The 23,847-nt window shown below is 32.1% G+C and overlaps 2 protein-coding genes across 7 annotated transcripts; both read left to right on the top strand.

Annotated features, from left to right (window-relative positions):
- The first annotated feature begins 6,266 nt into the window (after positions 1-6,266).
- LOC129294527 (membrane protein of ER body-like protein) lies at positions 6,267-11,747 on the top strand. Its single transcript, XM_054932952.1, has 9 exons — positions 6,267-6,826; positions 7,203-7,352; positions 7,890-8,528; positions 8,677-8,886; positions 9,076-9,251; positions 9,652-10,099; positions 10,217-10,471; positions 11,017-11,082; positions 11,249-11,747. The coding sequence occupies exons 1-9, from the start codon at positions 6,385-6,387 to the stop codon at positions 11,683-11,685; spliced, it is 2,823 nt and encodes a 940-aa protein (XP_054788927.1). The 5' UTR covers positions 6,267-6,384; the 3' UTR covers positions 11,686-11,747.
- Positions 11,748-15,339: 3,592 nt separating this feature from the next.
- LOC129294093 (uncharacterized) lies at positions 15,340-22,602 on the top strand. Of its 6 annotated transcripts, none has more exons than XM_054932218.1 (16): positions 15,340-15,539; positions 15,648-15,782; positions 16,594-16,680; positions 16,777-16,848; positions 17,245-17,443; positions 17,769-17,887; positions 18,406-18,795; positions 18,920-19,054; positions 19,444-19,578; positions 19,761-19,916; positions 20,182-20,394; positions 20,567-20,727; positions 20,950-21,064; positions 21,235-21,315; positions 21,876-22,138; positions 22,218-22,602. In XM_054932218.1, the coding sequence occupies exons 1-16, from the start codon at positions 15,411-15,413 to the stop codon at positions 22,258-22,260; spliced, it is 2,433 nt and encodes an 810-aa protein (XP_054788193.1). In that variant the 5' UTR covers positions 15,340-15,410; the 3' UTR covers positions 22,261-22,602. The 6 variants fall into 6 exon arrangements, with proteins under 6 accessions (XP_054788193.1, XP_054788195.1, XP_054788194.1 ...); XM_054932219.1 differs by having other exon boundaries at positions 15,345-15,539; positions 22,230-22,602; XM_054932222.1 differs by having other exon boundaries at positions 15,418-15,539; positions 15,667-15,782.
- Positions 22,603-23,847: the final 1,245 nt, after the last annotated feature.

The raw sequence follows: 23,847 nt of genomic DNA, 5'->3' as shown, positions 1-23,847 counted from the left end.
CCTTACGTGGATCATATAATCTTAGTAACAGGGCGAGAGCTGCAAATGACCTGCTCACTGTTCCGCAGCAAAGGGAGAGAAGCCTTGCCTGGTCTCATACGTGCTACTCTCTTTCCTGCGCTTTCTATGTGAATTTAGCCTTGAAAGAATTCATTATGCAAGCTTTCCGAGCCAGACTTCTATCAGTTAGTTTGAGAGGACATGATTTTCAAATTTAGTAAAAATGTTTGCATAAAAATGAGATTCAAAATTAAATTCTCGACAACGACTGAGGAAGTGGTTTTTATATTACTCTAGTTAATAGATTTGTTGCTAACAGTGATGGAAGAGTGTTGTATTGGCAAGTTAATGGTATTAAATGGGGGGCCCAAAAAGCAAAAGAACAAAGAGGTATTATATGAGGTGGGAAAGGTTAATGAATTCATGTAATGTTTGGTAGATACAAAAATGTTTTTTAAAAATGAAATGATAAATGCTCTTATCCTTTTTTTTTATTTTCAGGATACATCCTTCATTTTCTTTCAAAAAAAAAAGTATTTTTCTGGATACTAAACCTTGGATCAACATCTTTTCCTTGTTTTCCGTTGTGTATGATCAGGCCTCATCTCTTTCTTAGTTTCTTGGTATTTCTGGTTTGAGTGAATTCAACACTATGGAAAAGGGAGGTGATTAAATAGTGCAAGGCCAAGTTTGGCATAAGGGAATTGGAATCCTTCTCTCATTCCTTATCTTTCAAATAGGCTCAGATCATCCAATCAAATTAATGGGAATCTGGTGCTGTGCAATGTGGGAGAACTAAGAAAAATTACATATGTGCCTATATTTTTTACATGTCACTACATCATATCAAACATTAAAGATAATTTGGTAAATTGTTATTGAATCTTTTCTATTTTTATCTTACCAGATATAGTAATAAAAATATTATTATTTAAACATACTAGATAAGGTTTTAAATAATATGGTTCTTAAGCTCATTCTTTTTTTTTTTTTCACATTTCTATAGTAACAACTTTTGTTTAACAGAATGTATAAAATCACTTAATTTATATTCCATAGAGTCTTATTTATAAGTTATTTTTAATATGTTTTATTAGAATCAAAGAAAATTTTAAATTCATTAATTCTCTTTAAAAATTTATTTTTTTAATTTTTCTCTTATTAAATATATATATATATTCTACTTTAATAATTTTTTTTCTTCATCAACATTTAATGAAGGGTAAAAAAAAAATTTGTGACTAGAAATCAATCATATGTTTTACTAATAAAATTAAAAAAATCATTCTCTCTCTTTTATAAATAAAATGATAGGGAGCATTATCATAACTAAGTATCTATTCTCTTCATTGAAAAAATATAAGTCATTTTTTAAAGTGTTAGATGTCAAAAAATGTAAAATATTTTTACTGTTTCAAAGTGTAATTAATACATTTTTTTTCAAAAGTGATATTAATAAGTATAGAAAGATAATGTTAGTTGAGAGATAATTAATTAATTTATTAAATTGTGAGATTTTATTAAAAATATTTTATATTTTTTAATGAAAAAAGTATTAAACATTTCCTGCTGTAATGTGAAATCATAATGCAACTGGCCATCCAAGTAAACATTACGGAAGTGAAGTTCTTTTTCGTTCTTCGGGTGTGCTACTCCCTAACTTTCTGTGATCTGTATACTCTTCCAGTTTTATTTTTGAATATTTTTTAAAAATAATTTTTAATTTAAAATATAAAATATTTTATAAATCACTTTTTTTAATTTTATTTTTTATTAATGTAAAGATATTTAATATATTTATATTCTTATTTAAAGAAGATAAAAATAAAAATACATACCATTTTTTTAATAATGTCAAGAAAAAAAATTATTTTTTTTAAATATGTGAAACTAGTTGAATATAGGAATATTTATTTTTTAATATATTTCGTCAGCTGCTCATGAATCATGACAGGCTGTCATGAGATTAGGTGTAGATATGATGCAAACGAAATTTTAATTAACTACTGGCGTATCGTGTGAAACGTTCCAGCTTTTATTGTCGTGCAAGGAAATAAAAGTATATCAAGATCGCTTAATTTATGAAATGACCAGTTTAGTGGAGATAGAGTGAGAGGCAGAAGGGTATAGGCGCAGGTGAGCTTATTTTTAGGTGCATAACATATCACATTTTAAAATCTTTTAACGATGAATTATTTCTATAGTCAAGTTTGTCGGCAAAAAAAAAAAAAATACTCGAGTCAAGTTTCAACCTTGTTTAAAAAAAAAAAATGTTCAAAGCTAGTGGGAAATATTAATTCGTCTTTCAGTGATATAAACAAAATTTGTGCATTTCATATCACATCTTAAAAAAAAAAAAAACTAACTTCTGTTGCCTCTTTTTCATTAATGTAATTATGTATGGAAATGCGAGTAAAAGATAAATAACTCCCTAGTACTTTAGGCTTTTTTTTAAATCCTAAATATACCTGCAACGGCTAACTAATTAGCGCATATATATATATATATATCCAGTTTATTACAAAATTTAAAGATCAATTCATTGATGTATTGATGTTACGCATAAATGAAGAGTAAGCTTTAGTTCAAATTTGATAATAGATACTTTTTTATAAAGTATTTATAACATGTTTTACTGAAATTAAAAAAAATAAAACTTATTAACTTTATCTAAAAATTTAATAATTTTTTAACTTTACTTCTATTAAATATACATATTTTAATAATATATTTTCTCTCTTTAATATTTAATAAAAAATTTATAATAAAAATTTAATAAGGTGATTAATAAATAAAATAAAAAATTTTCTCCTTATCATATAAATAAAATAGAGAAAATATAGACTGAAAGCCTTAAAAGCTAGATTCATCATTGGCTTGCCTTCAAATTAAAAGGCTTGAGCAAACCAAACCAGGGGACACGTTTTTTTTTTTTTTTTTTTTTAATGCAAACACCGGCTATCCCAGTCCCATCTCACTTGAGTTGTGGGGATTTAATGAAATTTAAATTAATCCAAATTAAAGCATGATAAGTACCAAAAGGGTGAGCATTTAGAGCTAAAAATTTGAGCCAACTCAGATCACATAGGTTAGAAAAAGTATAGGTTATATTAGATTCAATCTATTTTTATATGAGTTAAAAAAATTTCAATCTAACCTTTAAAAACTGACGGGTTAAATGGGCTAACTTGTTAGCCCATTTATTTTGTCATGAATTTAAAAAATACATCTGAATAATAAGTTTTAATTTGATATTTTTTTTGTTATTCATTCTAAACATACAAAAATATTAATTTATGCTGTTCGTATAAAATATATAAATTGATTCAATTAAATAAATCATACCTAATATAATTTATGCCAACAAAATTTTGCCCCTTTTAGTTTTTTTAAAAAATAATATAAGTTAAATAAGTCAATTCTAATCCATCAAGGTTGATATGTAAGACTTGCAAGTTTTATGGTCTAGGAGAAAAACTCTTTTTTATTTGAGTTATTTTTTTTTTCAATTTGACTTGACCCGACCATCATGATCAGTTATTCAAGCCAACACACATAACTCAACTGATATTCTTAATTCTAAAACACCTTTGGTTGCTTAAGCTACTTACATTTTTGAAACTTGAACTCAAAATTTCTGATTAAATTGAAATAATTGTTGTCAATTGATGCAAGCACTCTATGACTGAAGAGACTTGTTTTTCAAGTGGGGGGAAAGACAACTATGAAGATCGGATTGTCCCCCTGTATTGCTCCGTTTTTTAAGTTATATATGAATTTCAGATTTGATTCGATAAATATCGGATTGTCCTATGAGAAGATCCTGACTATATATTAAAAAAATAGTTTTAAGAAAATGTCCGAAGGAACAAAGTCAAAGAGACAGCGTGGCTCAAAGGAGGGATGTAAATATTTTAAAATAAAATTATATATATTAAAAAAACTCTTTAAATATATTTTATAATATTACTTTTAAAAATAAAATTAAAAAATTAAAAAAAATTTATTTAATATTTTATTTATGGGAGGATATTGATGAAAAAAATACAATAAGGTTGATAATATTAACAAAAATTATAAATAAAATATTATATTTATCAAAATGTTTTATATTCTAAGATACTAATACTCCTAAAAAATATTTTATAAATTTAGTTAAAGGGAGTACATTACATTGATCATTTATGATGGTCCGTCTGATCACTGTTATAAGACATTTATGGCCACCTCATCGAAATTTAAAAAATAATTAAGTTAACTTTATCTAAAAATAAAATAAAATTTCTATCATACCCCTATTTAGTTGAAAAATTTAAATTTATATTACATTATCTTTTATAATTAATAAATTTTAATAGGAATAATAATAAAAAAATATAACTAACGATCATAAGTGCTTTATATTAAAAACAAAAATATTCTTCCGAAAAATATCATATAATAAAAAGAGGATGGGGTAATTTTTTTAATCTCTTTTTCAGCGTTGATATTAATTAATTATATTTAATTAATATCTTTTAAAATTTCTTGATTCAAAAAAAAAAAGAAAGTTGAGAATAACTTATAAATGTACATCAAGGAGTAAGGATCTAGATCGTGCTAATTTCTTATACCGAATTTGGTTGCTAGAATTGATAAGAATTAAATAAATTAAAAAATTAAAATAAAAATAAATTAAATCATTATTTTTTTTATGATAAACATGATAAAACTTTACAAATATGATAATCATCACATTCTTAAAAAACTTAAAATTATGACTCTTAATTTTATAAACTAAATTATTATTTTTTTATGAATATAGTTCACATATCTCTCTTTATATTTTGATTATTTTATTTTTATTTTTTTATTTTTTTAATTTCCTTTTTTCCCCCCTCTCTTTAACTAATGAGCAATTAAAGCACGGAAAATGAGCACCGCACGGCTAGTCGGGAATCGGCATGGCCGCATGGTCCCTCTTGCACTCACTTCAACTCAACTTCCCCTCCCCGCAGGCCCAACCACAATTCATTTTACAAAAATAAATAAAATTTTACTAAATCATATAAATAATATTTTATTCTTTCAAAATGTTACGATGAACTTTGTAAAAAAAATTTTATTATTAAAAAATTAATATAAATAATTAAATTATTATCAATTTAAATATTGATTATCATTCGCAAATTTTATTTTAAGATTAATAACTTTTCTTTTTAAAATAGTAAAAATTTAATAGCAATTCGTTATATATTCCTCAAATGTTACAAATATTAATTATCATTTATCAGTTTTATTATAAGATTCACAGTTTTTCTTCTTAAAATTATAAAAATTTAAATTTATAAGCTCGTATTTAAAATTATGATATTCGTTAAGTGTTACAAACATCAATTATCATTTACAAATCTTGTTTTAAAATTTACAACTTTATTTTTAAAATTACAAGAATTCAACGATAATTTATAAGTTTGAATTAAGGACAATTAAATTATTTATGTTAATTTTTTAATAATAGAAAAGTCTTTAAGAGATTTGAAGAAAATTATAACATTTTGAGGGATCATGATACCATTTATATAAGAAAAAATGATAATAAAATTTTTAAAATATATAAACAATAATTTGATCCTTCAAAATATTATAATTTTTCGTAAGTACTTAGAGACTTTTTCATCATTAATAATTTTATATAAATTATAAAATTATCCTTATTGAGAATAAATAATTTACAAGGTTTATTTAAATATTCACAACTTTTTTTTTATATTCTTAACAATGTAATAATAAATCACAATTTTGTATGTTAAATTTTTTATTTAGTGCTGTATTGTTGTGAATATAATAAAAAAATTATAAATATTTAAATAAAAATTTTAATTATTTATTTTTAATAAAAATAATTTAATAATTTATATAAATTCAGTAACGATAAAAAAGTTTTTAAAAAAGTTCCTAAAAATTTTTAAAAAATTATAAAATTTTAAGAGATTAAATTATCATTTACATATTTTAAAAGGATTTTATTATTTATTTTTCTTTATATGATTCAAAATAATTTTCTTATCATTTTCTCATTCATTTATTATAAATTACTAATTAATTAATTTTCAAGCCTTTTTATTTGGATTTAAAAAAATAAAAAAAATGCTGTTATAAATGCTTTGTCAGGGCCACAACAAATGATTGCCAACAAACTGCTCAGGTCCCACACTCACAAGTGGGGCATGTGTTGCACTGTAGATTTCTGTGTACACAAAGATGTCATTGGTCCACAGGTTCCTCATTGGAGGTGGGCTCTGGCTCTATTCTTACCCTTTCAGCGTCACAGACAATTACAAGGCTTCAAATTCGTTCCTTTTATGATAAATCCTCCTCTGTCACCCGCCAAACATCAACCCAATGGAGCAGAAGCATGCAAACGAGCACCTTCAATGGGCTGCTATTGAGCAAGATGAAGAACAAGTTCAGGAGGAGGTCGCCTGGGAAGGAAGGCAGGCCCGGAAGCAACTTCAGGACAACATTGTTTCCAATGTGAACCTATCATCATCATCTTCTCCTCCTACTGCCAATGGAGGTATTGGGCATGCTAATGATTATGTTCCCTCACTCGATTCTGATCCGGAGAAACTTCTTATTCGGAAAGGCGAAAAGGTTGCAGGGATGGGCGAGTTTAGGGGAGATGATGACAATCATTGTCAAGATGCAAGAGCTGATAACGCCGCAGTTGCACCTGGACTTGTAGCAGAATTTGCAGGAGCACCATCTAATGGAGAGGCTGTAACTAGTAAAAACTCTGCTGTATCTCAGAATAAGAATAGCGTCTACTTTGACAAGCTAGAAGGTATGTCACACTAAATATCCCTCGTGTTTCTTTTCATTCTATGGCATCTTAATTAATCGGTTTCTTGAAGATTATAGAATATACAGTAATCTTGGGTCTTCTTAATCAGTTCATTTCATTTATATCTGATAATCACCAGTTCCATGGTCGTCTTTTTTGGTATCTTCAAATCAACTTCTATGTGTCGATTGTGAACGGCACTGGTCATTTTCAATTTCTGTCAAGCAATGGATTTAGTCTTCCTGTTGAAATTAGTCTATTTATTTGGGTGTTATTCGAGTAATTCAATTCACGTTGCTAAGACATCCCTCAGATTGTCTTGATTTGTTGATGTCTAATCAGTAGACATGTGGACATTACTTGCTTATTTATGAAGGAAAATGGAAATGTCACCACTGCACCTGGACCAAGCTATTTGACAGTCTATGGACTATGCCCATTTCGGATCTTAAGCAAAACTCTGACTTGCCGATGAATATCAAAGCCATGATCCAACAAGGACCATGTTTTGTTTGTGAAGCTAAAGGTCAGTAAGATGTCAAGATCTCCGGAACACACCAAGCAGTTTTGATCCCCCATGCTGCTTAGCCTCTCTATAACACCCTGCTGAATAAATGATACCATGCAGGAGTTTTGATGAAGTCACCACATCTTAAAATAAATTCTCCGTATCAATTATGCCATATCTTGGAGTTAGTTTTATCATGAAACCTGCTGAATTAATCATAACAGTTAAATGTGGCTTGCTTTTAGGATATCTAGAGAAAAAAGATGCCGCTTCCCTTCTTCAAATATTCTTTTAAATGCGACTTGTAATTTTGAATTTTTGGAAGCATTCTCCCAGTCGGCATCACCAATATCACGATACTTCTATCATATATTTTGGTCACTTTGATAATCTTTAACTATTTCAGTACAAGAGTCTTGTAGGAAGGTGTAAAATTGTAACAAACATTGTATCTCCTTTCAGACGTCTTGCACGATTCTTCTTCTTGTTTTTTTTCCCCACATAAACTGTCTCATGAATTTAATGTTGTGATGGAAACCTACGCCATTCTCGCAGACAATGAAGCCAATAATGTATCTAATGAAGTTCAAAATGGAGATGGTGCAAGGTCTGTTCTTCCCACATATAATGGAGTAGGAGAATTCAATGTACAAGTGGAAAATCCGAACATTCAAGAAAGCGCATGCAATGGAGTCAACAATCAGGATATGAAAACTGTGAAGGGCAATGGCCCTTCTAATTCAAAATTGTTGCTGTTGCATGATTCGTCTGAAATAACAAATGCTGATGCTAAGGATTTTGATGGTGAAACTAGTACAAAAGCAGACCCTGAATTGATAGAGGAAATTGACCAACAACTAAAGGAACTTAATGTTGAGGCTGTATTGGCGAAACAAGAGACACATGATTTGTTCTGTCCTAATTGCAATTCTTGCATCACCAAGAGGATTATTCTCAGAAAAAGGAAAAGGACCATTTGTAATTTGGACAACAAATCAAAGCGTGATAAGTTGGACCCTATCTTTATCTCCGAGAGGGTGGGTAAGCTAGCATATGAAACCAACCAAGGTGATCATGCAAATTCAACTTCTGATCCTGGTCATTTAGAGCAGCAGCCACCTGTTGATAACGATCTTGTGCAAGAACAAGAAGTATTTAGATGTTTAGAATGCTTCAGCATTTTTATTCCCAGAGGTTTGTGGAAATTAAAGGCTATCCTCCTAACATTTGTGCATGACTTAACTTTTTCCCTCCCCGCACCCCCTCAATCTGGAGGTTTTTCTCACAACATATCTTGATTGATGTTTATTGCTTATGCTCTTAAATCCCTTTATTTTGGCAGGAAATTGTTTCAATCTGTCCTGGAATTCCAGGCATGCTCGTGAGCATGAAACTTCACAAATAACTTCAACTATTCCTGCATCTGACATGACGAGTTCTTCAAATATAACCATATCACATGTGCAAAACTCTTCAAGTGTTGCAAGTTCGAATGATAGCTGGTTCTTATCTCTATTTACCCCATATAAAGGGAAGACATGTAATGAGCAAGGTATGATAATGTTCTCGGTCATCTTGTACTCTTTATGGTTTTCTTCCCCGTTGCATCGCCTTTGATTAAAATTTCTTTAGTTTTCTTTCCTCAGCTTTTCTGAGAGATTGAGCCCTACGTAGGTGAACTGAGCAATACAGCTTTCCACTCCTAATGATTGTTTTTTGTTTTCTCGACGTAATATTGTAGGTAAAGCTTCCTCTAAAAATTCTAAAAATGGTCCTGCTGGACAAAAGCATTCATCATCACTTGCTTCCAATGTTATAAACTCCCCTGAAAATGGTCATCCAGACAGCCCTGTTAGTGGTACAAGCAGTATTGATAATGGAAAAGCTGGCCTGATGTTAAGCCTGGGCATGGAGGACTAAATGGAAATCTGGTGACCAATGTGGGAGAGGAAAGGAATGGTTCAGCAGATATAAAGAAGACAGGTCTACTTTGGATCAACGATATTTTGCTGTTTGTGTTTGATTTTATTCTTTGAGCACAGAATTGACAAAATCATTCTTCTGGGTGAAAAACGGGGGGCAAAATCATATAATGACTCATGTCCAGCAAAATAAATTAAATAAAGCATTATGGTTGTATGTTGGTGATATGTCACAATTGCAAGATATTGGTCATTTTCTCTTGATTGTAAATATATATTTTGTTTTGGTATACGTTTAAACTACAGAATTATATATGAAACCTGCACGCACTTGTTAATTGTACATAATGCAAAGTTTTTATATGCATTATCTTATAGCTGCATTTCATGATTAGACGTTACTGCTTACTTCAGCAGATCGCTCAGAAGTAAATACTGTTATAAATTTGCCCTCAAAGAATTATTCCAGCAATCTAGTACCCAACCAAGAGAGGGATCTTTTAGCAACTGCAATTACTAGCGAAGCACTTCTAAATCCTGCAGAACCTGCAAAAGATGCCACTCTGAAACCTGGTGAAGGGGAACCTGATTTTCTGGTTCTGTCAAATGTAGGTTCTAGAATGCCTGAGAAGTCATTGACGGACATAAACAAGACGGCTGAAATTTTTCAGAATGGCTATTCCTCATTGATAATTCAAGCACAGGTTGCAAATGATGCAGCTACCGGCATGCAAAGTTCTGGAGTAAATACAAAAATTTCATCCGGAGAAGACTTTAGGCTGAAAAAGAAAGTGGAAGAGAATACTGAGGGCGAAACAAAACCTGCAGTCAGTGGTATGACAGGTATGTGGAAGACACAGGTTACCTTCTTTTACCTCTTATCTTTTTCAGTAAATGTTCTTCCAAGAATTTTGCAGATTTTTTTATTGTGCAATAACATCAAATATAATCAATACGCAGGGGGTGATGTGATAGTTGATGTTAAGGAGGACAAAATCAAAGCGGGTGCCTCTCAGATGGCAGATACTTTCCCAATTAATGGTGCTATTCTGAGAGACACAACTACTCCAGTTTATGTTGGCGAACAACCAAGAGCTGAAATTGGTGAAGCTCGTGGATGGGAAATACTTAAAAGTATTGTCTATGGAGGTTTAATCGAATTAATCACAAGTCTGGGAATTGTGTCATCTGCAGTTGGCTCTGGTGCTGCCCCATGTAAGTTTTTTTTTTTTTTTTCACTTTTCTTTGGACTGGGCTCTCAAGATAATTAGACATGGATTTAATTTTCTCTCAGGGTAAAAGGTACTTTATAAGTTTGAGCGATATAATTTGATGCAATCAAGTATCTAATGATGGATGAATAAAGATTCATGTGATATGTTTGAAGTTAAACAAATAGTTGTTATAGCACATCCATTAGTACTACATACACAAGTCACCACATCAATGATGATATTTTTTTTTTCTTTTATTCCATATGGCTAGTTGGTATATTATGCTACTTGGTTAGCTGTGAGTCTAATCAGGCATTAATGATAAGATTATATTTGGAACTATATGGTAAAACTTAATGTTACCATGTGTAAAGCAGATTTAAGCTTACTTGGTTTTCGAGGTAGAATTAGATGTTTCTAGTTTTAAGAGACCATAGGCTCAAGTTCTTGAATTACAATCTTAAATTTCATGTTCGCTACGATAAATGTTCAAAAGTTGATACTTAAGTTGATAATATGAGTTTGTTCTGTGGCCTTGCGTTGCAGTAAATATCATAGCGTTGGGATTGGCAAATCTGATCGGTGGACTATTTGTCATTAGCCATAATGTGAGCGAGCTTCATTTATTCATTCCCCTCAATCTCATTCTCATACTTTCAAGTTCTTGCCACTTTCCCTTGAGTTTTGACCGACTCTGTTTCTTTCCATATAAAATTCATTCAAGCCCCCCCCCCGGGTTCTTTTCAGCTTCTTGAATTAAAAAATGATAAATCTGGAGAGGATCTACAGCAAACGAGCACGCAAGAAGATCGGTATCAAGAACTACTAGGACGACGGGAAAACTTTATACTTCATGCAGTTGTGGCTATTTTATCATTCCTGATATTTGGGTCTGTTCCTATTTTGATTTACGGCATCTTGATCCGTAACAATTTTCAAATTGAATTTAAGCTTGCAGCAGTAGCAGCAACTTCTCTTGCATGCATCATTCTCCTTGCTATCGGAAAGGTTTACACCAAAAGACCGCCCATATCCTATTCCAAGACTGTCTTCTACTACGTTGCTATGTCACTTGCTGCCTCAGGGGTGTCTTATATAGCTGGTGGCCTGATCAAGGACCTCCTAGAGAAGTTGAGCAACTCAGAGTCAGGTTTTGTCATTGCTATGTCCCTTTCAGGCAAAGGGACAATGGATGCAGCGTGGAGATCTTACTAATGATGCAAGAGAAGAGAGAAGCTATTAAAGGAGCCTTTTTTTTTTCTTTTGTTTTTTTTTTTTTGGGGGGGGGGGGGCGGGTGGGGCGGAGCTACACGGGGACGTTCAGAAGGAGACTTTAGAGGGACTTGGGGTAACCTGTGAAAGTTCAATTCAACGTTCTCAGTTTTCACGCATGTCGTCTTACTGGATTCTTCCATGTCGCCCCGAAATCCTCGAGAAGAAAAACCAATAAAATTTCTTACCTGTTTTTATTTTAATTAGAAGTCCCAGAATGTCTTTTGCTGTATTTTCCCGTAACGGCTTCCTAATCATCGCTAGGATGAGCACCATGAGCAGGTCTGGTGAACGGTTCAAATTTAAAGTATTTTTTATATTAATTTATTAAAATAAAAATTTATAAAATAATTTTAATAATTTTTTTATTTTTAATTTAATCTAAATTTAATTTAAAGGTTTAGTTTTATATTAAAATTTTTATAATTAATATATATTAATTATTTATATGTATTCTACTCAGTTCAAATATAATATTTGAACTGTACAGAGTACATTTGAAAAACTTGAGAGATTTAATTATAAAAATTTTAATATTAAATTAGATCCTCTAAATTAAATCTAGATAAGATTAAAAATTATTAAAATTATTTTATAATTTTTATAAATTTTTATTTAATAAAGTAATATAAAACATTTTAAATTTGGATCATTTAGATTAAAAATTTAAACAGTTCAGATCTCATCTTTGCATGTGCTCATCTCTGGGGAAACTGTTCCCATCTATATTGTCATGTGTACTATGTATATAAATTTTGAAATAATTTATAATAATATAAAATAATAATTAGTGCAATTATCTCTTTAAACATATGATAATTTATGATTTTAATTGATTTTTATTATCGGAGGTTAATATCACTTAGTAATATATTAACTCACACCACACGTGCTCGAAAAAATATTCAGCCAAATGATCGGCAATTACTGAGCCGCATTAAGTAACACTCAGACCATAATGTCTGGTCTCACATTGGAGGACTCAAAAAAGATTTTGACTATATAAGCGGATACGCTGTGCATCTTAATAGGTTAGCTTGAGTAATGATCCCGTCACAATAAACTCCGGACTCCTTGCTTCTGCTGATGCGCACACTCATATTAAATAAATAGTAACAAGAATGAAACTTGTTAAAGATGAACCGGGTAAGTTTCGAAAAGTTGTTCAGAAAGTATCATGAGCAGAGCTACTTGAATAACCCAGATCTCCCTGCGCGTGACTCGATCCACTGGAAAGCAGCCCCTGAGTCCTCGTAACAGGCCGCGAAGGGTCAGTACGGGAATAAATCGTACTCAACGGAGACGGCGACAACGTTGGTGACGTAGCTGTGGTACTGGAGCGAGAAGGCGGACTGCATGCAGAATCCGTCGTCGTGGATGTAGAGGAGGAGGAGGGGGAGTTTTCAACTCGGGTCGGCTATCCTGGGGAGGAAGATCCGAATGGAGACGGGAGGTTCGGTGGAGATGATGGCATCTTTGGAACGGAAGCCGTTAATGAGGTCATCGCAAGGTGGGACTTTTTCGGTGGGGGGTCGGAAGACAACGACTGAAGAAGCTGAAGCCTATGTAGCATGGATGCTTCAAAAAAGTAAACATATTCATATTCGATACGATACTTATAAAATATTTTTACATATGTATTTTAAATTTTAACATTTATGATATGATTTTTTTTCAATAATTTCTTACTATATTCCTAAAAAACTTGAAAAACATTTAATATTTTAGTTAATTAATATAAATATTTTTATATGACTTTAGAAATTCTTGTTTAAAAATACCTATACTTATATCATAAAATGTTGAAATATACATTATAAATATTTTCGTATCCATATCTTAAAATTTTAAAAATTTACCGTATTCCCATATCATGCTATATCGTATCGAATACTCATACCCATATTTATGCAACCTAGGCTAAAACTCGTGGGCTATGTCACCGTCTTGTTCGGCCATCTTGAGATGGAGATTACCAGGTACATTTGTAATACCAATTCACCATATGAAAATATCGACCCGCGCACATGGCATGCTACTGAAGGCAAAATCTGGTGAAAAAAAGTTCTCCCCCCATGCCCCCCAACATCTAACAGTCAACATCCGGTCAATTTTTTTTTAGGTTGCTTTAGATTAAATTGTTCAGATTTTTAGTTTAAGATTTAAATCGTTACCTATAATTTAGGATTTAAATTATATATTAATCCTGTTTAACTCTTATTATTATTATAATTATTGTAAGCCTTGAAAATCAACAAAATGGCGTTATTTTGGAAAAATAGAGTTTGAAGAGGTTCATATAAAATTCGGTGGTCAATTACTGATACGATGTTTTATGACCTGTTATATCTTTCATTTTTGTCCTGGGCAATCATTTATTTTCTCATATAATAGAATACAAGAATTTAAATTTCATTTAGCAAAACATGGTTAATTCAAGAGTTTATATATATATATATATATATATATATAATATTGGCACTCAGTGAGGGCTGTTATTCTAGATTTTTTGTTAAACGATATATATATATATATATATATATATTCTTGTATTATTTAAAAGTTACTCCTAATATGTTTCACTAAAATTAAAAAAATAAAACACATTAATTATGTTTAAAAATTAAACAATGTCTATTAAATAATGTACTTTATTTAATCTCTATTAACAAATCTATCTCTGTTATATATACATATTTTCAAACATGTATTTTCAACAATAATAATGTATTTTTAAAAAGTATTTTAAAGAATAAAAAATAAAATATTATTTTGAAGAACATAAAAATGAAAACAATTTTTAGGTATTCTGTGATTATTATTCTAGAGAACAAAGGAGAATAAAAAAATACCTATTTTTATTATTTTTTTCTCAAAATATGTTCTACAAAATATTAATTTTTAAAATAATAAAATAAAAATAATTTCAAACAACTCTCATAGATTTAACGTGTTAGTTTTTTAATTTTACATGGACTCTTCCTTAGATGCGAAAACTTCATCTTACAATTGAAATGAAGTTTATCGGTTGACTAAATTCACTTGACGATTAAACCGGAGAAATCGAGACGAGAAAACATGGGGCTGTTTGAAACTGTTTTTATTTTATTGTCCTGATAATTGGTGTTCTGTAGAATATGTTCTAAAAACAAAAAAATAATGAAAATATGTTTTTTTTTCATTCTCTCTTGTTCTTCAGAATAATAACTACAAGATACTTAAAAGTTGTTTTTATTTTTCTATTCTCCAGAACAATATTTTATTTTTTTATTTTTAAAATACTTTTTAAAAGCACATTACCAAACAAATTTTTTTGTTCTTTTATTCTAGAGAATAGAAAACTATTTTCAAAACAGGTTTTCAAACAGGACTCATGTCTTTGTGCCCGCGCAAGTCAGACATGACAATATACTTTCTCATCCATTAATATATATATATATATATATATATTATTTTATTTTATTTATAAATTATTTCATTAAATTTTTATAATAATTTTTTTATTTTAATAAAATATATTAGAAATGATTGGGAAATAAGAGTAATCTTAAGCCGATGAAAAACGACATGACGTTTAATGTGCCAAGGCAGCGAAATATCAAGCTGCAAGCGCCGTTCTTCTTCGTTGAGCTAAGTCCACCGTCAGGCGAGTTGTAGCCTTGTAGGAGATGGAGACTCTGAAAGCTGCAATCCCGGAGAGCCTGAGGCGAATGATTGGAGAGAGCACTACAGATGATCTTCCCACCACATGTGCTTCTCTTCACCATTTCTTTCTTCATTTTGAGCCCTTTCACCAAGTAAGCTACGCGCTAAACCTCTCTCAGCTATGCAATTTTTTCCTTCAGTTGATGGATATTGATTTTTCAGTCAAGTAATTGGCCGAATCAATTTTAAAATTTTGTTAGATGGTGAGTGACTTAGCAGACCCCAAAGATGCTTTATGTGGTAAGAGTGAGACCGCTGCTTTGGAGTCCAAGCAGCTTGGCAACCATTACTTCTTGAAAGGAGATTATATGAAGGCTTTGAATTGCTATACGAAGGTTCTTTCCTCAACTTCTCTCTCAAATGTGCTGTCTTTTGATAGATATGGATTCAAATGCTGGTAGTAGTAGAATATCAATTACTCTGCACGTCACACCTCTTAGGAAAGAAGGAACTGCAATAGCTGCGCTGAAAGCGAGCTGAGAAAAATTTATTTTATTCTAAATCATGAAAACGGAAGTAGACCTAACAGTTCGTGACTTTAGTTATTATCTTTTACATCCGATGCTTGGTAGCATAAAGTAGTAGGGCTGGACTTGGACGAGTGGCATTTGCAGCTGGAATTGAAAGGCCATGGAGTGGAGGCTTCTGGCGTTCATCTATCTACTCTTGTCAGTTCTGATTAAAGGAGGAAAGGTTGGCAAGGTTTTCACATTCCTTGCTCATGAAGAGATTACAAAGCTAAAGGAAAATATACTTTACTCCTGTAAACTTTTTTCTCCAAATTGAGGCATTGTTTTATGCAAACCATAAATATAAAGCAAATTATCCATTCAATTAAAATTTTGCATTTTAGGTTTCATTTACCAATTTCGTTCTCTGAATCAAGAAAACTAATGCATAGGGCTTAAGATGAGTTATATCATTCATAACTTGTGAATAGGGCAACTCTTAATTAATAGCTTTTATATTTTTATATTGATTGATATAAAGAATAGATGATAATAAAACTCACCTTTACTTGGTAAGTAGGTTTGGACTTTGAATATGTGATCACAATATGTGTGTGTGTGATCACAATATATATATATATATGTATGTAAATATATATATCAACTTACTCTCGTACTCTTTGTAAATGAGGTACAGGCATTGCGTATGGCTCCTTTGGAGGCTATTGACCTGGAGAAGAATCTGGTTGCAATATTATATATTAATCGAGCTACTGTATTGCATGTAAGGTTGATTTTGCTGTCAATCATATAAACCCATGCCCACAGAATTGATTTAAAATATTGGCCTTGATATTGCTGCTGAGCATGTTTCTTGCAGAAAATGAATCTTTTAACTGAGTGTTTGCGGGACTGCACTCGAGCTCTTCAGATATGTCCAAGCTATGCAAAGGTGGATATCACTATTATGTGGACCTAAAACTATTCTCCTACTACTTAATTTAGATATATACTGTTAAGGAAGGTGTTGGAACTCTTGCATATATTCTAAACTGCGCAGGCAATATCTGTTTTGGAGTTTTTTATTTATAGGATTAGTTAAAAAATATTCCAAAGTTCTTTTCCTCAGTGTTTTCTGATGGGAGTATAGACACAGTGAGTTTGAGGCCCTGAAGTTAGCAATATGCTGACGCCTTTTTGTTCCCTATCCTGAAGAGTCTCTATTGCCAGCAAATTATTGGGACTCTGTGCTCTAATTTTTGCTGCAAGGGATTGTAGTGTATGGCTGCAAACCTGAATGCTAGCCTAGGTTCTGCTCATTTTTAATGATTTCTTAACCCTGCCTCAGGCATGGTACAGGAGAGGTAAGGCGAATGTTTCATTGGGAAATTATAAAGATGCAATCTGTGATCTAAATGTGGCTAAGAGCATGGAATCATCATTGAGCGGGAAGAAACAAATAAAAGGTGAGCTTAAAAATATATTACACCAATGCGAGGGGACAAGTTCAGTGGTTCAGAATGAGAAGAATAGCTTGGATACAGCAGGTGAGAAGTTTTTCTTGTTAAGTAGCAGGCTCTAGTAATCATCTAGTTAGTTGGAATTTTTCTGAGTTGGGTTCTTTCATGCTTTTGACTGAGTTCATTGTTAATTTATCATCGTACCTGTTTCAGTTTCTACATTACCCTGAGGTCTCATTATTATGTTCAGGCCTTGCACTTTTATTTGTTCCTGCTGTTGTTTTACATCAGGTGCTCTCTACTCAAATGTATTTATGGACTATAGGCAATCCTTGAATATAATACTGAACTTACCCATCGGATCATTTTCTATTTTTGAATAACTGAAACTGATGTAGATCCTTCTTGGTAGATGAGATGCCCCAAATAAAGCTACAGCTGGTCACCACACTTGATAAAGGACGGGGTATGATATCATCGTGTGACATACCTCCAGCTTCTTTAGTTCATCGTGAAGAACCTTATGCCATGGTAAGGGGGGGGGACTTTGTTGTATCACAAACTCTCAATTATTTTTAGCATTTTTTAAAACTCTTAGCAATCTCGTTGGTTCCATTCTGCTTAGTGGTGGATTATTAAATGTTGAAGAAATCAAGACTACCACATGCACTCACACACACTAAAGCTGCATTTGATGGTATTGGATGCTCCACGTCTCATTTGAACTTTACTTAAAGACAAGACTATGATACGCACTTTGTTCTTTTGCACTCCCAATGCAGATTTCAATAAATGGATGACCCAAATTCTTCATCTTTGTACTAAAGGCGAGTCGATCCTAGACATCTATTTTATAATAAGTTGATACTGGGTCAAGTAATTGCATATTTTTGTTGTCACTCATTTTTAAATAGAAAGCCTGCAATAATGTTTGGATCAATGCATGATTTTATTTTTTTTTCCAATTGTATTTGTATTCTTTGAGGACTACAAATGTAGTTATCTTGGAGAGTTATCTTTAATTAATTCTTATTTGTCAATATTTTCAGATAGTATTAAAGCAATGCCGAGAAACACATTGCCATTACTGCTTGAATGACCTACCTTCTGATGCAGTTCCTTGTAGATCTTGTTCAATACCGCTATATTGCTCTCAGCAATGCCAGATACAGGCTGGTGGACAGATGTTTAAGATTAATCCTGAAGACCATGGCATTCTTAAAAGTCTACCCAGTGATCTTGGGACGTATGCTACAGGAATTATATTAGGCAATGATTCTAAACATGATATTGAGGATATTCCTGAACATAAACATGAATGCCAAGGTGTACATTGGTCTACAGTATTACCATCTGAGATTGTTTTAGCAGGCCGAGTACTAGCAAAGTTTTTCCAGAGAAGTGCATACGAAGATATTACATACTTTGTGAAAAGCCTGGTATAAATTATAAATACATTATAGTATGCATACTGCTTTTGCAATATTGCTGATAGATAGTGTTAATGGTATTTGAATATGAGTGACTAACTGGATGCTTATGGCCCCTTTCTTTCTTGCGCAGGAGCTTTTTCATTGTTATGCACGACTACCATCTGATAGCAAATTGGATTTGCATATATATGCTATTATATTGCTATACTGTCTGCTGCACTCTTGTGGTGCTAGGTTTTCCATGGATGGGGTCACTATGTCACAGGTTGCCTTGATCCTGTCTTGTTTCCTCTATTTTCTCACATAAATTTTCACAGGCACTATCATGCTTTATGTTCAATGTTTTGATCATTTGTGCAGGTTAATGTTTATTATACATGATTGTATTTTTGTAATCACCCATAGCCTACTGTCTAATTCACTACAATTTTTGAATTTATGGAGTCTCAAAGGAAGTTTAATGGCTGTTTGCCAAACTCTAAATTCTGGATAAGTCTAGTGAAGTTAGTTTTACAATATATTCTGTTTGGTATTTTTTTCAAATTTGGAACACTTATTTTTTCTATTTAATTAACAGATAAGTTAAATATATTAAAAGAATAAACAAAGTTGGTGTATTTAAACCTCGTCTTTTTTTTTTTTTGGTCAATGCAGGTTGTCATAATTTTTTCTCAAATCAAAGTGAACTGCATGACTATTGTTCGTATAAGATCTATAGATGCTCATGGACTACAAGTTCAGTTTGGAGAATCTCTAGCTAGTGGATGTTTAACCAGTAATGTGGAACAGGTATATAAACTACGTTGAACTTCAATGTTATTTTCCCCTTCTTTTGTCTGCTTTCATTCATTTTGGCTTGCAATTTACTCGTCTGACTCATTTTAATGTTGATGATAGTGGAATTGCTTGTCAACTTTGTTTTGAGACACTTAGAACATGGTGATTCTTAGTCATTGCCTGTTGTATCTCAGGTCAGAGTGGGTAAGGCTATTTACAAATATGGCAGCTTGTTCAACCATTCTTGTCAACCAAATGTTCATGCTTATTTCCTTTCACGTACTCTGTGTATACGAACGACAGAAGTTGTAGCAGCTGGGTGTCAGCTGGAATTATCCTATGGTCCACAGGTACTAATTCCGGTAACTAAAAGCCAGTCTTTCATTTGATCTGCTTTTTGGCTTAAATTCCTTTGGATCTTGTCTATACTTATTGAATTTGTAATAACTTTGGTGGATTGAACCATACCTACCTAGCAAAATTAGTTAGGCATAAGAAAGTTTTTTTTTTTTTTAAAAGGATACCAAAAAATGGTATTGTGACTATTGTCAATTTAACGTGTTTGGCCTGCTATACAAGTACTTTATGCAGTTCGTTTACAGTTCTTTTTTGTAGGTTGGGTTCTGGGATAATAAAGATCGCCAAGCCTTTCTGAAAGACGAGTACTCATTTCAATGCCATTGCAGTGCTTGTTCGGAATTCAATCTCTCTGACATTGTCCTTAGTGCTTTTCACTGTGTCAGCCGAAATTGTTCTGGTGCAGTCTTGGACAGCAGAGTAGTCAACTGGGAAAGGCAGAAAATTAAGCACTTCCCTGGTGCTGACAAAGTAAGCCATTTTGTTGCACTTGTAAATGCTAATGTAGTATGAATAATAAGGAGCAATTACTCTCCTGTTTCTCTACAATGTTGGGTCTATATACAATTATTTTTTCCCCCCGGTTTTGGGGGAGGGTTGGACCTGGGAGACATTGATGTCCTAGCTCTGGCCATCCTTTCAGGTTAACAGAAATGATGACATTTATGAAACCTGTCTACGTTTATTCAACCTAAATGATGGCTACGCTCATATTCAGCCTGGTTACTGTTTGAGATGTGGTTCTTACCGAAATTTAGAGTCTTTATGCGCTACAGTTGATAAAGCTTGGATATGCATCAAAAGGTATGCATTGTTCACTTTGGCTTCCTAGTCCCTGATGTACATCTTTCCTTGTTCACCTGAAATATAAAAATAGAACCCGAGTTCAAGCTTAGCTTGATTCTCTGCTGTTAATTTTACACGTGCTCATTTCAAAGTAAAGCCATAAGCGAGAAGCCTGTTTGCTGTCCACAGACTTGCCAAATATATGTGCATTTTTTCCCCATCTTATACTGGATTTGACAGATTGCAGGATGCGGTAATATCAAAAGAAATCTCGAATACTACTATTTCAGATGCATTAAAATCTCTTCATCTGCTGAGGTCATATTTGCATTCCTACAACAAGCGTATTGCAGAGGTGCATCTCAACTTCATGCATTTAACCTCCATTTTGAGTGATCAAAATTTTGATAAACTGATAAAGTTCCTCTAATGAAGGTTGTAAACTGAGGTAGATGAACAAGGTCGTATTGTTTGTCAATTGGTATTTTAAAATTCATTTTATTCTATGTGACATAATGCATGCAGGCAGAGGACAGCCTTGCTCTGGCCTTTTGTACGGTTGGAGAATTACAATTAGCAATGGACCATTGTAAAGCATCTTTGCTGGTAAAATTTATTAATGTCTACTATCTTGCAGGTTGACTTGTTTTTGTCATTTGTCAATATCTGGTGTTGGGTGGCGACGTAGTGTTACTTGGGCATCCAGTACCCGTTGCCAATGATTGAAGCTCAAATAATCAATAATGAAATTTGGAATTCAGTTCTCGTATGGAAGCATTTTTTGAGCTTAATTTGTTTTCAGTGAATGATTTCTTGATATCTGTCCGCTTATGCTGTGAATACGGTTCTGGTACATGACCTTGAATCTCATCTTTTGACTCCTTTTAATCAAAGGATACATATTTTATATGCTATTCAATCAGTCTGGCTGAGCGGTGAACTCAACTGGACCTGCAGGATGGATACTTTTGGCTGTTGTTTTTGTGATGTTTGTGTGTGTAAATTTTTTATGGGTCACTTTTTGAGGAATTTGATCATATTCATGCTTCAGTCCAACGTCATGTTAAACCATGTTAAGATGTTTCTGAATTAAATTTTGATCTATGTGACGAATAAAACAATCTTTCCGTTACTGAACCTAATGTGATTCATTTTACGTGTGGCAGATTCTGGAAAAGCTATATGATCCGGATGATATTGTCATTGCCTTTGAGCTTGTGAAGCTTTGTTCCATTCAAATTTGCATGGGTGATAAAACTGCACTGGAAAGCATAAGTCGAATATGTGATGTCTTCTCACGTTATTATGGACTTCATGCCCGCTCGGTATTCCCATATCTTAAATGCCTTACAGAAGCGAAGACTTTATTAGTGAGGCCTAAAGGGACTCAAGGAAAGCTTTTCCGGCAAAATAAGAACTTAGATTGGAGGTACTCCGATCTTAAACCAGTGCTGCCTCTTTGTTTCTATTGATATTGCATTATCGTTATTGTGAACATCTCAATTCAGATTTGTATGCAGTGATCTTGTCGGCGAAGGAATTCAACAGTGAAATCTTCACTAACCTTTTGGTGTGTAGTCTTGCTATGCTTGGATTCTTATTGGAAACATTAACCAAACACACTCCTCAAAGATATGGAGATTCCGTCTGTGAAGTGAAAAGAGGAGACGTTATCTTCAGATTTTAGATCACCTTTTTTCATCTGGTTGCCACTTGTCTTCAGCTTGAGATTTAGCGAGGGGAGAGTTTACGATGCAACTTTGATGTTGCATGCATGCAACCATATGATGGTTTCACCCTTTATTATTTGTTTTGAATATTTTTAGACTGGAGATGTTGCAAATTCAGGATTGTTTATAAAAGGTTATGTAAGAATTATAATGTTCAAAATCACCAAGGTCAATGACTCTATAATTCTTAAATGCACCTTTGAAACGTATTAAAACTAAAAGCTGTGATAACCACCACTTGGTTAAAAAAGGTCAGTTTTTTTTAAAAAAAAAAATTACATAAAGATGTTACACTTGAAAAAGTTATTTTAAATAATTATTTAAGATATGTAAGATTCATGAAACAGGAGAGTTAAAACTTTTAAAAAGTCATACTTCCTTTATTTTAAATTATAAGATACTTTTGATACATTTATATGTATTAATTAAGGTCATTAAATATATTTTATAATTTTATTTTTAAAAAATAAAAATATAAATTTTTAAAAATATCTTTCATGTCATACTTCATTTATAGAAGAATATTAAAGAGTAAAGATATAACAAAAAGGGTCACCTTAAACAAATATCATTAATAAAATTTTATTTTTGCTAAAGTTTTTTATATTGTAAGATGTTGAATCTTATCGTCTCTATGTCTATTGAGGAGTTCATGCTGTCCATCTTTACTATGAGGATGCTTTTGAAGTACGAGAAGTGATTGCTAACCATAGTAATCTTAAGCTTCTTTATGCCCCACGTGAGGTGATGGCCTGTGCTAATTTTTTGGCTCACATGGCTCACAATTCTTCAAATGAGCTGATGTTATTTCCTGACCCTCCTAAAAATGTGAACATTTGCTAATGCTTGACTAGTAGGGGTTTTTCCCATTGATCCCTTAGCTTTGGCTAGCCTACCTGATGAGAAAAATAAAGAATTATTGTTCCAGCTGCCATTGCAGAGATTGACGGGATTTTCAAAGGCTAAAAACTTTGTTGGAGAAAAGGCTTTAGGATTATGGATGTCTTTTTATGATTGTGTATGGTATCTCTACAATCATAAGAAACAACTATGGTTATCATCTTTTTTTAGTTATATTATAAATGCTACAAGATATATTCTAGACAGACAATGGGTTGTTAATTTTAATTTTGTTTATAGGGAAGATAATAGTATGGTTGATTATCTTGCCATGATAGCTCATAGTTTAAATTCTGGATTTTTGCTATTTGACGTGCCACCACATAGGTAATTGTTTTTTCTGCGTGGCTTCCTGGTGGGTTTTGCATCTTTGTTTCATTTTCTTTGTTTTTGCTAGATTGTTGTTTCTTGTACTGTTTATATTCTCTTGAATGAAGATCTCCAGTTTATTCAAAAAAAAAATCAAATGATTTCTAAAAAATTATTTTAAAAAGCCTAGTTGTAGCCC

Source organism: Prosopis cineraria, unplaced genomic scaffold (genome assembly GCF_029017545.1).
Source record: "Prosopis cineraria cultivar Desert tree isolate PC_DT_omini unplaced genomic scaffold, ASM2901754v1 PC15, whole genome shotgun sequence".
Lineage (NCBI taxonomy): Eukaryota > Viridiplantae > Streptophyta > Magnoliopsida > Fabales > Fabaceae > Prosopis > Prosopis cineraria.
Note: the sequence above shows the minus strand (reverse complement) of the source record. Positions and strands in the feature narration are given on the sequence as shown.

Excerpts from the sequence above, each read along its gene's own strand:
- LOC129294527 (XM_054932952.1), top strand. The coding sequence starts at position 6,385 with ATGGAGCAGAAGCATGCAAACGAGCACCTTCAATGGGCTGCTATTGAG. Across the intron at positions 10,472-11,016 it reads TGGCTCTGGTGCTGCCCCAT|TAAATATCATAGCGTTGGGA; the intron begins GTAAGTTTTTTT and ends CTTGCGTTGCAG. Across the intron at positions 11,083-11,248 it reads TGTCATTAGCCATAATGTGA|AGGATCTACAGCAAACGAGC; the intron begins GCGAGCTTCATT and ends ATAAATCTGGAG.
- LOC129294093 (XM_054932218.1), top strand. The coding sequence starts at position 15,411 with ATGGAGACTCTGAAAGCTGCAATCCCGGAGAGCCTGAGGCGAATGATT. Across the intron at positions 16,681-16,776 it reads ATCGAGCTACTGTATTGCAT|AAAATGAATCTTTTAACTGA; the intron begins GTAAGGTTGATT and ends TGTTTCTTGCAG. Across the intron at positions 19,055-19,443 it reads ATGGGGTCACTATGTCACAG|GTTGTCATAATTTTTTCTCA; the intron begins GTTGCCTTGATC and ends TGGTCAATGCAG.